A 16746-nucleotide genomic window follows, 5' to 3' on the forward strand; every position below is an offset into this window, starting at 1 on the left:
CTTTGACTGCAAAAATGCATCATTTTTCTACTTTGCATTTGGCAATACACACACGAGAAAACTGTTTGTTTACAAATTGTCGAAGGCGCACATGGACGTTCAATTTCCCCCGAATTATTCAGAATGAGATTGAACTCTTCTACGGTTATAAAAGGGTCTAAAGTTATTTTGATCCCATATAAGGAGCAACATGTGCCGAAGTAATTATAAAGTTTTATTTTGGTTGATTTCAAGTAGTTGCAATTTTATTGCGAAAATTATCACATTATGACAAAAAAATTTTAGTTTTTTTGCTGGCGGTGTTTCTCAAATTCACTGAATTGTAATTAGTTTTGTACTCATAAAAATTTCTTTTGGATATTTAGGTTATTAAAGATGTTTGGTTTGATTAATCAATTGATTATGCATCATTTGAATACGAGGTCGATTATAAAATTGCAGAAGCAAACGTCTTTTGGACTGCATCAAATGATTGACATGAGAGCCAAATTTGGTGATAATAAATTATCAAAGTTGGCTCTCACCTCCATGATTTGCTGCTTTATTTAGGGTGGATCAGTTGCTACTACTACTACTTAATTGTACATGGACCTTGTAAACATTCCCCTGGGGGAATTTTTATTGAATTGGTACATGCCGGAACATGTTACATATGTGTGTGTGTACAAGCATATCCCTAATATATTTATTAATCAGTTATGCTTGTTTCATGTTACTCTGGTGCTGCCATCAGTCCTTTACATTCTGAAGTGAAAATAGCTGATTTTCATGTTATGTAAGTGTTGTGTGGTCTGCCTGCTGTTTCAACAAAAATACTTTTTCCAAATCGGAGACTGGCTTGAATTTCCACCTTAAGGTTAGAAAAGCACAGAAAACTAACTTCAGAATTCTTTCGGCAACTTCTGCATTTTTTTTTTTTTTTTGCTAAATACACATAGGTAACTCAAAATTGATGATTTTCAGATACGTAACAAAAAATGGAATGTCTCGGCATGCGCTTCATGATGTCAAAACCAGGTAATCTGTAATGCAAGTCCAAGTGAAGTCATTTGTGCTTGTTTCAATAAGTAGATAAACTAAATATGCACTTCATTCAGTGCAGGGCTTGTAAATCAAAAAAAATAATAATTTAGGCATCACCAAAATTCCTTCAATCAAGCATTTTTTTTTCTAGAAAAATGGTCAAATAGTTTTTGTTCTTCTGCTTGTCCAGTACCTGACAACCTCCTTCCTGTGTTGATAGACACACCGAAATAATTTTCAAAACTTGCGGTACTCTCCAATTTAACATAGAAAATTTTATGGCAATGCCAATTTTCCGATCACAATTGCAACCTGGTGTTTGTCAATCCTTAATTTTGCATAAAAACATCTAATATCAAGTTACTTACTTGTAGCATGCACCTAACAATTTATGTATTCATTAATATATTCAGTAAGATATTTTAAAAAAGCATCGCAATAACATTTTATACGAAGATAGTTCCTGGTTGCATTGTATTCCAGCTCTAATTTTCTCATATCAATCCATGGATAGAGATGGCAATCCCCATTTCCCATTGTCAATAACAGAGCCAGCATATGCATATATATATGAATTGCCATCATCACTGCCATCCCTTTCCAGCCTTTCATGTCTATCTCCACCTATATATAAATCAGATGGATATGATGGACCATGATATAGGCCTAATATTTAGGGCAGTAACCAGATACTGTGTCACCCGGGCCAAGCCAGAATTTTGGCACCCCCTTGCATGTAGAAAAAGCAGTTGCAGGGAGAATTTGGCACCCCTTCTGGCTCAGCACCCGGGACACCAGACCCACTTGCTCCCCCTCATTTGTGGCCCTGGATATATTGATGTACAATTAATCAAGTAAACACATGCAAATACTCAAATCAACAGCCATAATTTATTTTTAATTTCCTTCTTTTAAGGTATCATGTTTGGATGCAGGATCCCACATTGCAAGAACTTACAGAGTCATTACCACTCAGTCTTGAGGAAGAATATGAAATGCAGAAATCTTGGCTTCAAGATGATGATAGTATGAAACACCTTCTGGGAAATTAATTTCCATCTAAATTCATTATTAAATGTCAATTTTTATTTTTTATAATTATTTTTTTTTTACGCGTGACAAACTATTTTGTTCAGTAAAGTAAAGGAGGGATTGAATATTGTATATTTACCATAATCAAAACTTTTTACCGAAATCAAACCTGTTTTTTTAGAGGCAATGGTTAAAAGTAATGACAATATTAAGAAGAAATACTCATTTTTGCAGGAGAGAAATAAAGTAAAAATTCAACTATTTAGCACCAAAAATTCACAATACCTTGGATCCATACATAAAAAATTAAAATTGTAAAAAATATATAAAACTGATTAAAACATGGAAAATATAAATATCATAAATAGTGTACAAAGTTTTTAGAGAAACCAATAAGCACATGCTTGGAGCAAACCAATATATGTGTGTGTGTATACATGTACGTATAAAACGATGTGTTGCCACAAAAACATTTTGGTGTTCTTTTCATGTATCTGCCCTGGACGGACATAAGACCCTTGGGAAACCATACTCTTGTATTCAGTTGTGAGTGGTTTATGTGTTTGTTTTGTTTTTCTGTTATGTTACTGTATGTATTTTATTCATGTAAAATTCCTACTTTTTCCCCCTCTATCATCTTATTTTCCCCTCTATCATTCATTTTATGTTTACATTGGATAAATGCAGGTGTGGAGGAGATATGATCAAAGTGTTCAAAATTTTCAATGGGATGGATAGGATGGACCATGAACTTTTAGTACACCGCCAATCGACTGCTTTTACAAGGGGACACCAGTATCGATTGGTGAGGGACAATGCAAGGCTATGGTTGCATAGGAATAGCATCTAGGATTGCATCACAGATCTAAATGTAGTGGTATATTATCTCACAGGGTTTTGTTTTTCTTTTTCCTTCACCAAGAAGCAGCAACAGTGGTGACTGCATTATCATGCTAGGGGCAGATGGTCTTATAATCCAATAAAGACACCAGCTGCCCTTAGAGGACAAAGACCAGTGTACTAGAGAAAAGTCCAACTTTGCTATTTATTGTTTGCATTGTAAAGTAGTGAGGATTAATATGGAAACCAATTTCAGAAATTTCATTTGATATTTTTTTATGTTTAGTGAAACCAATTTCTAAGAAATCATAAATATTTAGTCTATTATTAGTTTAAAATATAATGAATCGTGGTGGAAGGCCACAGCATATAGCCAGGCAAAATTTTGAATTGGAAGGGGCAATGATGTTGAACAAATACCCGATGTACAAAAAGCAACTACATCAACATCTACAGAGTCCACTGCTTCACAGCCTATTATTTTGTTGGAATCAACAGAACCTGAAATTTTCACTCAAAAAAAGAAGCAAAAAATTGATGACTTCATTGTGAAATCAAATTCTGTTACAACTAAAAAAATTGATTTATTAGTGGCAAAGTTTTTTTATGCCAATAATATCCCATTCAGTGTTGTTGAACATTCAAGTTTCAAAGATCTAGTTTCTGCTTTGCGACCTGGTTATAATACCCCAAGTAGAAAAAGCTTTGGCTCAGTCATTGCTTGATGAAGTTACAAGAGAGGTTGAGAAAACTGCAAAAGACAATCTCAGTGGAAAAGCTGTTACTTTAATTGAAGATGGATGGAGCAATATTCATAACGATCCAGTCATAGCTACACGTATACGTTCTGAAGGTAAATCCTATTTTCTTGAAGCTGTTGAGTGTGGTGCTATTATGAAAAATGCAGATTACCACAAGCAAGTAATTGACAATTCCATACGTTTGGCCCACGATAAATATTCTTGTGAAGTAAATTCAGTTGTAACTGGTAATGCGAAAGTAATGGAGAAAGCCAGGCAACTTTTGCTTAATTTTGCTAAATTTAATAGAATATGGGTGCTCTTCTCATTGGCTCAACTTACTCGGACAAGATCTAACACCTGAAGCTGTGCTCAAACAGGTAGTTAAAATACAAAAATACTTTAGAAACCATCATTTGCCTTCGGGATGGCTTAATGAACATATGGGGTCAATAAAACCCCAATTACCTGGTGATACTCGATGGAAGAGTACACTTACTTGTCTTGAAACATTTTTACACAATATGCCATTTTTTCAGAAAATAGTAGAAGATCACGAACATGACATTGACAAAGGAATTGTCATTTTAATCAACAATTATAATTTATACAAACAGTGTAAAGATCTTTCATTCCAACTCAAGCCAATAAGTGTTGCATTGGATATTCTTCAAACAGATACAGCTACAATAGCTGACTCATGCCGTGTTTGGCTAAGCCTTCTCAAAGAAAGTGCTCTTCAGCCTCACATTGAAAAGATACAAAACAGGATGAACCAGATTCTGAGACCATTTCATTATTTGGCATATAATTTTGCACCCAAAATATAAAGGTGAAGGACTGACTGATGTGCAAAGTGATTTGGCTCGCACATGGGCAACAGAGAAAATTAACGGTTGTCTGCCATTGCTAATTTCATATGAAGCGGAAGAAACTCCTTTTCCACCTTCTTATTTCAGTGCAGCAGGAAGAATGACAAACCCTGTGATTTGGTGGAAAGTACTTTCTAAATGTAATGCTTTTTCAGCTGAGCCTGCATCTGAACTCATAAAACTAGCAATGCTTTTGCTGTCCAGTCCCGCCAGCTCAGCCTCCATTGAACGAGTATTTTCTAACTTTGGATTTGTCCATTCAAAACTTAGAAATCATTTAGGTGTAGAAAAATGCGCAAAATTAGTTACATGTTATCGGATGCTACGTGGTAAAAATGAACCATACTATTAATTATATATCTATTCTAGACATTTTGTACCTCAAATTCAAAATCGCAAATTATAATTAATATTTTGTTTCAATTTTAATAAATTAGTGTTTGAAAATGAAACATTGTAATATCAAAGTGCCTCATCATTAAGTTATATACCTATTCTATTCGAAACATCCCAAAGCATTCATTTAGGTTTTTGACGGTTTAAACCAGTTTTTGACACTTGTCACGTCAAAAACCCAACCCTGCATGTGGTATGCACTCATGATGACACCACTTGAGCCAAAGAAGACGTCAGCAAGACTGTAGTCCCCACTAATGTGCTTCCATCTTTGAAACAGTTGAATCACTCCTTTATCTATGTGACACCCATTGCTTTGTTCTAGAAAGCTAGTTGGGTCTTGTGGATTGTTTCCATTTTGGAATCGCCAAGCTTTACACTAAATTTAATGCAGTAGTATTCAATTTTTTATGCCATTTTGTCAAAAATGAAAATCCAACAGTGCTCACTCATCAACAATCTGCAAGTGACTAGCAGCTTCTTCAGGCAGGGAAGTATTTAAGCATACTCATCCGTGCACAAAAGCATGTCTCCTTGGTTTTATTGGTTTATGCAAGAAAAATTATGGCAAGATACTTTCTGTACAAACCTTGTAAAAGTGTGTTAAAACATCAGAAAACTGTTGAAACCACAACTTTTTTTTATACAAATTGGAGTCAGCACTTATTATTTTACACACTACAGGAAGTCATTCGTAATCATAATTTTTTATAATGTAATATTAGTTATTAGTTTATTTATTAGATATAATCAGTTCTTGGTTCAAATAGTTATTTGAACTGATCAAATCTACTTGTTAATAATTCTAAATCTACACAAGGAAAATTCTTGGAAGGCTTTACCTTTGTTACCAAATCATGTTTTAGCATTTTAGTACTGATTAAATCCTATCTTCCAAACTGGCTTTGTGTTATATTGGAAGGTTCAACCATAAAAAAATTATGCAGCTACATGAACTTGGCAAATATTTTGTGCAAAGAAAAAAAGAAATTATAAACAGTCATTTTCAAGTAATTTTAATTTTTTTGGTTATTTTATGACGAATTCCTTTCTTTTTCTTTCTCATGTTCTCCAGAATGTACATTCATTATTTTGTGCAGAGACACAATGGAAAAAACTCAGAATGAAATAAGTAAGTATTCACAAATGATCAATATATTTATAAACAGTAAAACTTGCATATATAAAACAATGTCCAGGAGTTTTTCAATGGAGTACATTAAATTAGATTCCGTCAATAACGGTAAATTTCTCATAACCAGAAACACTGGAACCAGGGGGACTGTTGCTTTTCATAGAAGGGGGGGGGAAGAAACACACACAAAAGGAAGCATTCGTTATTGTAGTTTTGATTATCTGTCTCCAACCCAAATAAGTCAGTGTCATCTCAAAAAAACATTTCATGTGTTATGTCTATATTTTTTAGACTTTTTTCATCAAAAATGTAGCACTAGTTAGAAGTCATTTCAATGGATTTTCTTTGCAAATTTTTATCCTTTCTTGCTTAATTTCTGCTTTCCCTCTTTTCTGAGTTTCTGCTTCATCAACTCTTGGAATCTATGCTTATGATGCTTAGATTTCCTAATCTATAACTGAAGAAAAACAAGTTCAAAGATTCAAACAAGTTCAAAATTATCAGCCTTTTAAAGTAACTTTTAAATGCTTAATTGCTTAAATTTTTTCATAGGTAATGACATATTTTATGAAAGCTGGAAAAATCATTTAAAAAATCCTTTTCAAATTGTACTCTTATGCAGGGTGAAAGAAGTTGTGAAGTAAAAAAAAATCAGATTGCAAACATGCATTTTAACAAATTGGCAAAATCACAGCTACATATATTCTGTAGCAAACAAAGAGGAGTTGTTAATTGAGACATCTACTAGCAAATAATTATATACATTTTTCAATAAAAAAAATTGGCTCTTGTTTGTGTTGTCTATGTATGCGCGAGTTTCATTTTTTTCCGTACATTTTTTATTTAATTTTGTTTATTTTACATTTCTCGTCATGCTTTAAGGATTTCGTATTTATTGTGTTGTGTATATATATATTTTTTTTGTTAATTTTTATCATTATGTTTTTTATTTGACATTGATGATTTTGTCTCATTTATGTTGTATATGTGTCTTTTTTTAATGTTTCTGTGTGTTCATGTCATATTTTTTATTTTATTCATTAATGATTATGTAAATTTTCAATCATCTGTACAGGCATCATAGCCACTGGATGATAAATATGTTTATCATCCATCAGTAAAGTTAAATCTCTACATGTTGAAAATGAATAAATTTGATTTGAAAAAATTCAAAATATAAAATGGAAAGAATATGACCTCGTTTTATGTATGAAGGCAATTCTGAATTTTTATCGTTAAACTAGCTGCAGTAATGAACGTTCGAAAAACCTTTTGCACATATGCAAAGCTAGGCATTTAAGGGTAAAATAAAATGAAAAAAATTTTTTTGCTTGTCCAGAAACCTTTTTCCTACATAATTCTCTTTGCACATCTTAGTATTCTCATTTCGTTTCCTGATTACAGCAATTGCTCACTCGGCATAATTCTTTACATGTAGCATTCTTTAGATACAGTATTTAAACTAGCAATTATATATTTGAAAATTACAATGGCAGTTTTTAACATCAAAACTTCCACTGAAGTTGTATTACCAAAGATACTTCAATCAAAACATTAGATTAGATGATTGAAAAACTTCAAATTTGATTTGACTGAGTGTACATAGTGAAATATCAGTGTAATATTTTTTAAGGGACGGGAGAAAATTATCATTATAGATGAAAATTTGGGTCTGAATAAAATATAGTAAAACCTTTCTCTTTTGTGGACACTGATGGGACAAAAAAAATTTGCCTGTAAAAGAGGAGTGACTGTTAATCAGGGGTTTGAAATGCATAATTTCCCTTGCACAAGAAAAGTATTGTTTAGCAGTAAAAGAGAAGTGACTGCATCTGAGGGGTGTCCGTTAAGAGGGGTTTTACTGTAGATATATATTATGCAATTTATGATAATGAGAATGACGCAATTCACTTATATATTTAATGGCCTGTGAGCAGATTCCATGATTGGTGATGTAAATTTATTCTTGAATGATCCTTCGGATGATAAAACAGCAGAAGCAGAAATAATGATTGCAGGTAAGAAGTTTAATGATTTCATAACTGCTATATTTTTCATTTGTTTATGGTAAGAAATATTATACAGCAATTTAGCTAGCTTTTTAATTAAAATAAAATAACATATATTTATGACGGTTGTTTGGTTTAAACCACCATGGTTTTAACCAAGTGGGTTTTTTTTTCAAAAAATCACATAAAAATGACCTAAATATAATTTTTTTTTCCCTTGAAAAATCTCATAGTTCATTACTAGCCAATATGTTTTATTCTCACCACATTTTATATTCTTGGGGTACATTCTGATGGTATATCTCGAAATGGTGTAAGATGATATGAGTGGTTTTTTTTCAAACAAAATCTCATAGAAGTGGCTTGAATAAATTTTTTTATTGAATTTTAAGTATCTTGGTTGCTTAAAGTTGTAAATAGAAGAAAAAATTTCTCATTCTTGCCAGATTTTCTATTGGCTACATTCTGATGCTTTATCTTTAGCAAATTCATGAATAAGGATTGCATTACACATCTTGATGTAGTGGTGTATTATCTCACAGGGTTGTTTATTTTTTCCCTTCACACAAAAGCAGCAACATTAGTGACACCATCATGCTAGGGACACAGGTGGCCTTATAATCCAATAAAGGCACTAGCTGCCCCTAAGGGACACAAAGACCAGTGTACTAGTAGTTACATTACCTCAGACATTTTCATTTTCTTTCCTATAAGAAGTAGCACATCTTATACTGTATATCACCCACAACAGTGCTTTTTACTTTCACCATTAAGCCCAGTTAATCAAGGTTCTACTGTGTAGTAGTAACAGCTTTATGAAAAATAATCAGCTATATGCAGAGGGATATTGTAATTAAAGTTTTGATTCCAAAACTATACAATGAGAGCTACTTGTCAGAATGACTTGAAAATTTACATGTGTACTCCTGAAGCAATGTAAATTTCTTTGGCAAAAGAAAAAAAAGTGCAAAATGTGCAAGTAGATGATGCTGTGTTCCCAGCAGTATAACCTATTTTGTGCAACCACATCATTTCGACAGTTCAGCAGCATCAGTGTGTGGATAACACAACTTTTATCAAGATGCACATCGCAATACCAGCAAAGAACCAGAAGAACCATTTTGACAATAACAGGACAGCACTACACCATTTTAACAATAACAGGACAGCACTACACCATTTTAACAATAACAGGACAGCACTACACCATTTTAACAATAACTAACCGGCCGTCAGTTCACCTGACTTTAACCCTTACAACTTCTGACTGTGAGTGGGGAGGGGTGTGAGAGTATCTCAAAATGTTATGAACAGAGGTCGGATTGCAAACTTTGGTGAATTGCAAGCATATCTGCATCATGACCATGACATAGTCTGATCTGTTGTTGAACAAGCATTTTTTTGCTTTCACCTCATTGCCATTTTACGGTGGACAATGTATTTAACATTTCTTAAGTTGTAGTTATTTGTTTACTTACTTCATTTTTTTGTGATGTTTCCATGAATTATGAAATCATGCAATGCTAATTAAGTTATCATTTTGCCCTGAATGGCCATCGTTCCCATTATGCAAGCAAATTTGAATTAGATGAGTACAGTATTGTTAATTTTTCATTTTTACGTATTTTTTTCCTCTGTGCCATATAAAATTCCATTGCTTCAAAAATATTCATGTAAATTTTCAAGTCATTCTGGTTCTTCTTCTACAGTATTTTAAATCGGAACTTTAGTTATAATCACCCTGTATATCATAAATCATTGCTAGTTAATCTGCATCATTTATGCTTCATTAAATACATTATATTCACTTAATTTTTATCACAGTTTTTGTAAAAAAACTTCATAATTAAGTATACAGAAAGTAACCGGAGAAAACACTTTTAAATTATGTGGTTAATAATATTAAGAATTTTCAAACACAAAGTAATTCATTAGGCAAAAAATAACTAAATTGCAAAAGTTGGTTTTTGTTGAAATGTAAGAAATACCTATAGATTAATTAATATGGGAATTGTGTTAATTAAATTAATAAACATTTTATTTTAATTAATTATTAGAAGTTTGAATGATTTTTTAGAAATGTTATTGTTTTTAATGTTAATGCTATTTAAACCAAAAAAACTGGGTTTTTTTACCAACCCTGATTTATGATCAATTTTATCAACTACTTATGGTAGTAGTCTGTTATCAGGTGTGCTTGTTTCACCATGACAGGATTTAGTCAATTTCAAATTAAAAATTGATTTTTTTTCCAATGAAAGATAGCAAATAAATATAAGGTGCAGAACGTTACAATCTTTGTTATTTCAGATAGAAGTGTGGCTTAAAAATCAATTTTCGTATCTTTTGCACTCATCATTTTCAACAAATATTACTCTAGTATTAAAAAGAATGGTTTTTTTTAAATTGTTTTTTTGCACTCATTTTGATATAACAAAAGAGATAATTTCAATAGCTTGCTTAAGAGATGTTATAGTTATTATATGAAATTATATATATCATTTGTAACTTTATTTCTTGCTATTATCCCATAGAGAAACAGCATCAAGGAATGGGTAAAGGAAAGCAAGCATTATTATTCATGTTGAGATATGGTAAATACATATTTAAAATTTGCCTTCAAGATTTTCTTAAAGTGATTAAATATTATATGGAAGAAATTTATGAATAACCATTTATCATTCTGATAGGAATGGAGATTCTCAATCTTCAGAAATATGTGGCAAAAGTCAAGACAAATAATGAAAATAGCTTACATTTATTACAAAAAGTTGGTTTTTCAAAAGTAAGTCAGCACAAAATTTCTGAGGTCTAACAACTATTTTTCACTAGAAACTATGTTATAATGTTTTGCTATGTAATAAATGTTAATCAGTTTTCTGCACTTTAGCTGCGTTGTAACATAGACACTAGAATTTGATTTTACATTCTTTATTTTCATTACTTGTATTGCAGAAGCTTTATACCAGGGCTCAGAACCAGTGGTGGGAAATTTTTATTTTTTTATAATTTTTATTTAAAGGTAATGCAAGAATGTGAGGTTCATCAAGTTTCTCAACAAGTAAAAAGGTCAACAACCATTGGGGGGTCTAGTCTAAGTGTAAAGAAGTATCCTCCAACCTTATCTGCCTTAGAGTACATGTGCCATTTTGCGTGAGGGCAGCAGGTGCAAATGTCCAAATTTATCATCAAAAATTACTATTTACTTAACCATAACATAGCAACTTTTTATCCATCGCCAAGGGAAAATATGGTGGGTGCCAGGTTTTTGACACCACTGGATGTAAGGCTGATTTCAAGAAATGTATTGCTGGTAAAAAAATGTAAGGCTCCGTGACCAAACACATCCTGCTGTATAAGATTTAGATATTGTATTGCACACTATAGCAAACCATAAAACTACAAAATATTCATGGAATATGAAATCAGGCAAGCCTCTTGCTGTCCAGTATGATCAATGTACTTGGGTGGGTTTCAGTCGGCCATTAAGATAGAACTAGATGGATATGGTTTTTTTTTTCACTTTTTACTGTGTATGATGCATTTTGTGTTATTTATAAATTCCAGGTTGGCTGTAATAAGGTGTTTGATGAATTCATTCTTGAACGTGAAGTTAATGAGGAGTGGAAGAAATTGCTCCTTCATGAGACTACTTCATATCAATTAGATAAATCATGACACATTGTTATTAATTCATAATTTGTGGCAAAAGAATTTGTATGAATGAGTATATATGTATTTATATAATGTACATACATATATCAAGAAATTTTTTGTGTCTGTTGAGATTCAAATTTATTACTTCAAAAGCTCAACATTTGAATCGGGAGGATCTTGCGCTTGTAAACAATTGAAAAATTCCAATTCTTCTTGCATGACTTCCGTGAAGTCGTCTTGCTGTACTTGGCCACCTGTATCGTACTTGCTGTCCAGCAGCCATAAAGATTCTATATCATAACAAGCTCTCGAATCTTCCAAAAATATGTGAAGAACTATATTACCTGTAAAACAAAACTATATTATAATGAACCTTTTCGTGAAAATAAGAACTCATCAAAATTCAGTATTTAAAATTAGTGTCTGAGGAATTTTTTTTCATAGCTTTTTTGCAGTTCATCAAGCATTCCAATTCACTCACACGAGACTGTACGATTGTTTAATTCAATTATCAGTATTAAAACTAACTTTTTATTCAAAGTAAAATTTGAGAAATGTATCATTTTATAATTGGATTACCTACTTTTGATCAAATGATCAAGCTTATCTACTTGTGACAGTGAAGTATATAACATGTATCACAACTACAGAGAATGAATGAGACAATGGGTTACTTTAAACACATTGATTCTTTTTGCAATATACTGTAAACTTTGCTGATAATACATAAATTCCTCTATTTAAAGCAATACAAATATTTTATGAAACAAAATCTTTCATTGAAACTTACAAACACCAAATCAACTAAATGAAATTGTATTTTGCAAGCACAAGATTTATTGTGCCTTGCTACTGCAATTTATGAAAACAAATCCAAGTTTACCATCTATTGTACTTGAAAAATTAGAATGCTGATATGTCTTCTGTCAGTGTTTGGGGGAATGAAAAATATAAAACTACACCATCCAACAATATGTTAAGGTGCCTGACTACCCTCACAGTTACTGATCAAAATAGAGCACAGGTTGTCATAATACTTTTTTGTATCGCACATGGTAGGATGGCAAAAAAAAGTGGTCAAGACACTGGAAGCATTATATAACAGATGACTTTATCTTTTAATAGTGGTTGTCATAAAAGATGTAAAATACCTTAAAAGTGTGTTGTAATAAGGGGCTACTATAGTTATAACACATAACTGAAATTTACCCATATCAATGGCACTCCATGATCCATACTTTTCTCCCTCAACTTTTACAAAAGGATCTTTCTTGTTTTTCTTCTTTTTGTACTAAAATATATATTATATAATTTTTATACATCAAAATTTATATACATACTTTATTATTTTATATAAAAAATATTTTCTAAAAATGTGATGTGCTCTTCCCTAGAAAGCTGCCAGTTTTCCCAGGTATGCGAGAGGATATATTAGTCCCATATTTCCAGAGCTTTTAAAATCATAAGCTCGGTTAAAAAGCTAGGTTTAAACTTTTAAACACTACCTTTATTGAAAAAAATTGGTATAAAAAAAAGGTATGGGAGACGTGCAAATTTTGTAAGCTCAGGTGGCTGCTACAGCATAAAGTTTGAAAACCCTTGATATGCAATGGAATATACATCACAAAAATTGGTGAAACTTAACTGTGAGTGTGTGTGTTCATGTGACTGTGAGTATCAGTAATGGTGTTCAGGAGACACCATTACTGATAACTTTTTTTTCATAGAAGTAGGCAATGAATGGATGCGTTATGAATTTTGTAATGTTGTGGGCAGCAACAGTTTAAGATTTGAAATGCTCAAAGCACTTTTTTTATGAAGCATCTAAAACGACAATTGGAAAAAAATTATTTTATTTTCATTGCAAATTTTTTTACTTATTTCGTCAACTGCTCACTTGTTTGTGCAGATCATTCTGTCATTAGCAGAACTCAGTAGATTTACGAAATTTTGGAGGATAACTTTGCTTTTGGACATGAAGATACTGCTACTATACTGTACATGCAACTCATAAACATTCCTCTGAGGAATTTTTAATAAATCGGTGCATGTGTGGCCCTAATGTATTTGTGATGTCAAAGTTATGCATGTTTCATGTTCAATAAAGATCATGAAGATATTGCATCACAAAAAAGTAAGTTCTAACTTTGCCACCCGCAAGAAAAGTTGTTAGATGGTTTAAATTAGAGACGATAATTTTTTTCAATTGCATCTGTGAAGCTCAAGATGGCCTCTTGCTCACCTCTATAGAACTGCTACTGTGTTTTCCTCTTCCCCCTCTCATTTTTGCACCTCAAATTCATAAATCACAGAAACCCAACTTCACCACTGTACAGTGGAATTGGAGCCCCATCATGAATGCCACATGCACAGTGGCTATTATTTTTATGACCTAAAAACACAACATTTACAGATTGGCTAAAAAACTTGAAATTCAGGATCCTTGACCAATCTGTGACACTATTTTTAGGTCATAAAAATTCTAGCCGTAATTATCACTATATAAGCTACTCTTGTAGTGATAATAACAGCACAGTGGCTATTATTATCACTATAATAGTATATAGGTTAATTCAAACACAAATTTTCTCTTCAAAACAATGGTGATACATCTACATAAAACTGAATTTTACATAAAGTTATTCTTAATGTATCAAAATTACCATACTCACAAATTGCACAATATGTTCAGAAACAGCCTTGGCATGTTTTGGAGACTTTGCATTAGCCAATACGATGTAATCAGTATAGTGAAATGACTCCGGAATACAAATTACAGCAATATCTAAAAGGTTTTCTTCCTTAAGTATGGCAACTAATTCTTGGATATCATATACTCCGGTAATACCTCCTGTTATGGGATAAAAAAAATCATTAGTTTCTGGCATGATTAAGAATTGTAAGTAAGGTACATTTATATTTTATGAATTATTGCAAATTTTCTGATTTTGAAACTAGACAATTTTTTGATTGAGCATTGAATTTTGCTCTCTCAAATTTTCATTTAAGAATCATAATTGGAAAAAATAAATTTTCTTGCTTTAAAGTAGGTTGGTATACATCACCGATATATGAACTCCAGCTCACAAGAGTTAAACTTCTATACAATGATACTTTTCTGAAAAATACTCCAATGATATAACTAAGTAACCCATAACTAAATTTTAGATGCCTAAGGGTGTATGTGTGATTTTTTATGAATATAAAGTGATACATAATTTGTTCCCAGATGTCAAGCATAGGCAGAGATACACTTGAAAGGATGATGTCAATTCATATGTATGATTTATGCTATTAGATCAGCTCTGTCATTGATGCTGTCCTCTCTCTCTCTCTCTCCCCCCCCCCCCCACTTATATCCCTATCCATGGTGTATCAGTGAGCAGAAAAAATTCTAGGTACCCCATCAGTCCAGCACAAAACCTGCTTTGCTACCTCCAGGTTTCAGACCTGTGAAGCAATAGTTTATACCACCAGTTCTCAAAGGGTGAGTCACTGCTCCTAGGAGTATCGCCAGAAGTTGGTGTATTGATGTGTGCGTGTTCAGTGCTTTAAAGCAATTCTCTTCAAGATTATTCTGGGGAACTGCAGATAGATGTCAAGGGAGTGTAAGTCGAAAAAGTTGGAGAACCACTGGTTCATACAGGGCAGATGTTTCTTGCTCGGCATTGAATTCACCCTTAACTTATTCTATATTGTGGGAAGGGGGTGCCAAGTAAATCTTTATATCTAGTCACAGCAGTACATAACCTGGTTAATCTCATGTAAACACGTTACTGCATCGGATGCAAATGAAAAAAATTGCCTAACTTCTCAAGCAATACACCGATTATCAATTAGGTAAATAGCGCATGTGCAGCCCTGTTCAACATACATGTTCAAAGGGAAGAAAGTGTCAGTCCTCTGTAGTTTAAGGATAAGAGCACAAAGTCGTTCGATTCTCCACGGAGGAATGTGAATTTTCTTTCGAAATTCATCTTCGCTTGGCGTGTACATAATCTTTTGTACTTTAAGGTTTTTACTGTAATTTATCAAAGGCAACTAGTGTCGCAAAAAAAAAAATGTTTTCAAAAGAAAATAGTGTTTAAAAATGAACGGATCATGTACAACTTAAATTAAGCTTAATATGAACATGATTTGTGAACTAACTCCTTGGAAGTGCTTTCTCGGAAGCTTTGACATGATCTTGGTCAATGTGAAAGAAAGTTTCATCCAGTTGCAACTGGGTCTCTTCTTCGTGGCTATATATGATGGTTGCATCTTCATCTTTGAACACTTTATACCTATCCTTGGTCAGGGATCGATAGGCTGCAACTATTTCGTCGTCATTATTGGCACAGTGGTCTTTTTCTTCGGAAGTTTCTTTCTTTTCGCGGTCATCGGTCACTTCTTGTTCCTTCTTGATATCATCCAAGATTTTCAGCGATTCCTCCGTCACACCGAAGTCTCTGGCGAAATCCCTCAACACGTCGCGGAACTCGTCGTTTTCAACAGCTTTTTGAGTCCTTTCGTCCGCGACTGACGACGCGTTGGAGGTTTTGCGCCGCAACGGACTGACGACGAAATTAACAGGCGAATTTTTCTCCACAACGACGGACGAATCGCGAATCCCCGACAGCGACGAGGATCGCACTCCCGACCACTGACAATGAATTTTTTTACTGGCATTCGCTAACGACAAACACTTGACGGCTCTGCCGCTGTTGCGTACGATTGCGTAAGTGCGATGCAAATGATTGAAACCAAGCATTCCCAGCCGATGGTCTTCTTTTATTCCCGTTCAGTTCAAAATTTCACAAAAACTTTTTGTTTACTCAATTTTTGTCACATTGAAAAATAATTCCAACATCCTTGAGTTTCGTGTTTATGATCGCAATAACAAACGATGGATTTTCCGCCTTTGAGCTGCTTGTAAGTTCATCGCTAGATGGCGATGAAAGCTGAACTGGCTGATGAAACTCCGTGGGTTCGTGAAATGTTTCATGACTATATTTCTTCTGAGTAAATACGGGACAATGAGAAAAAGTTGCCAACGAACTGTT

At 33.1% G+C, this 16746-nt stretch overlaps 2 protein-coding genes across 3 annotated transcripts; one reads left to right on the forward strand and one right to left on the reverse strand.

The window, feature by feature from the left end:
* Positions 1-42: 42 nt before the first annotated feature.
* On the forward strand, positions 43-11850 carry Mnat9 (microtubule-associated Nat9). 2 transcript variants are annotated; one of them, XM_089244144.1, is made up of 7 exons: positions 43-200; positions 1940-2049; positions 5979-6035; positions 7976-8056; positions 10582-10641; positions 10738-10832; positions 11615-11805. In XM_089244144.1, the coding sequence occupies exons 1-7, from the start codon at positions 124-126 to the stop codon at positions 11723-11725; spliced, it is 591 nt and encodes a 196-aa protein (XP_089100270.1). In that variant the 5' UTR covers positions 43-123; the 3' UTR covers positions 11726-11805. The 2 variants fall into 2 exon arrangements, with proteins under 2 accessions (XP_089100270.1, XP_089100269.1); XM_089244143.1 differs by lacking the exon at positions 7976-8056 and having other exon boundaries at positions 45-200; positions 11615-11850.
* RsfS312 (ribosomal silencing factor RsfS-like protein, 312) lies at positions 6034-16623 on the reverse strand. Its single transcript, XM_089244142.1, has 5 exons — positions 15854-16623; positions 14377-14555; positions 12914-12995; positions 11850-12048; positions 6034-6495 (listed from the first exon to the last, which is right to left on the reverse strand). The coding sequence occupies exons 1-5, from the start codon at positions 16452-16454 to the stop codon at positions 6447-6449; spliced, it is 1110 nt and encodes a 369-aa protein (XP_089100268.1). The 5' UTR covers positions 16455-16623; the 3' UTR covers positions 6034-6446.
* Positions 16624-16746: the final 123 nt, after the last annotated feature.

The sequence above is a fragment of the Pholcus phalangioides genome, unplaced genomic scaffold (genome assembly GCF_987345545.1).
Source record: "Pholcus phalangioides strain wild (caught in Gottingen) unplaced genomic scaffold, Ppha-v1.0 ptg000015l_1, whole genome shotgun sequence".
In the NCBI taxonomy this organism is placed as follows: domain Eukaryota; kingdom Metazoa; phylum Arthropoda; class Arachnida; order Araneae; family Pholcidae; genus Pholcus; species Pholcus phalangioides.

What these genes read in the sequence shown, in the direction of transcription:
- Mnat9 (XM_089244144.1), top strand. Translation starts at nt 124, where the DNA reads ATGAGATTGAACTCTTCTACGGTTATAAAAGGGTCTAAAGTTATTTTG. An exon ending in AAGGAGCAACATGTGCCGAA is followed by an intron (nt 201 to 1,939) that starts GTAATTATAAAG and finishes CCTTCTTTTAAG; the next exon opens with GTATCATGTTTGGATGCAGG. An exon ending in AAAAACTCAGAATGAAATAA is followed by an intron (nt 6,036 to 7,975) that starts GTAAGTATTCAC and finishes GCCTGTGAGCAG; the next exon opens with ATTCCATGATTGGTGATGTA.
- RsfS312 (XM_089244142.1), bottom strand. Translation starts at nt 16,454, where the DNA reads ATGCTTGGTTTCAATCATTTGCATCGCACTTACGCAATCGTACGCAAC. An exon ending in CTGAACATATTGTGCAATTT is followed by an intron (nt 12,996 to 14,376) that starts GTGAGTATGGTA and finishes TATATATTTTAG; the next exon opens with TACAAAAAGAAGAAAAACAA. An exon ending in TCAAATGTTGAGCTTTTGAA is followed by an intron (nt 6,496 to 11,849) that starts GTAATAAATTTG and finishes GTTTTTCTTCAG; the next exon opens with TTATAGATTAGGAAATCTAA.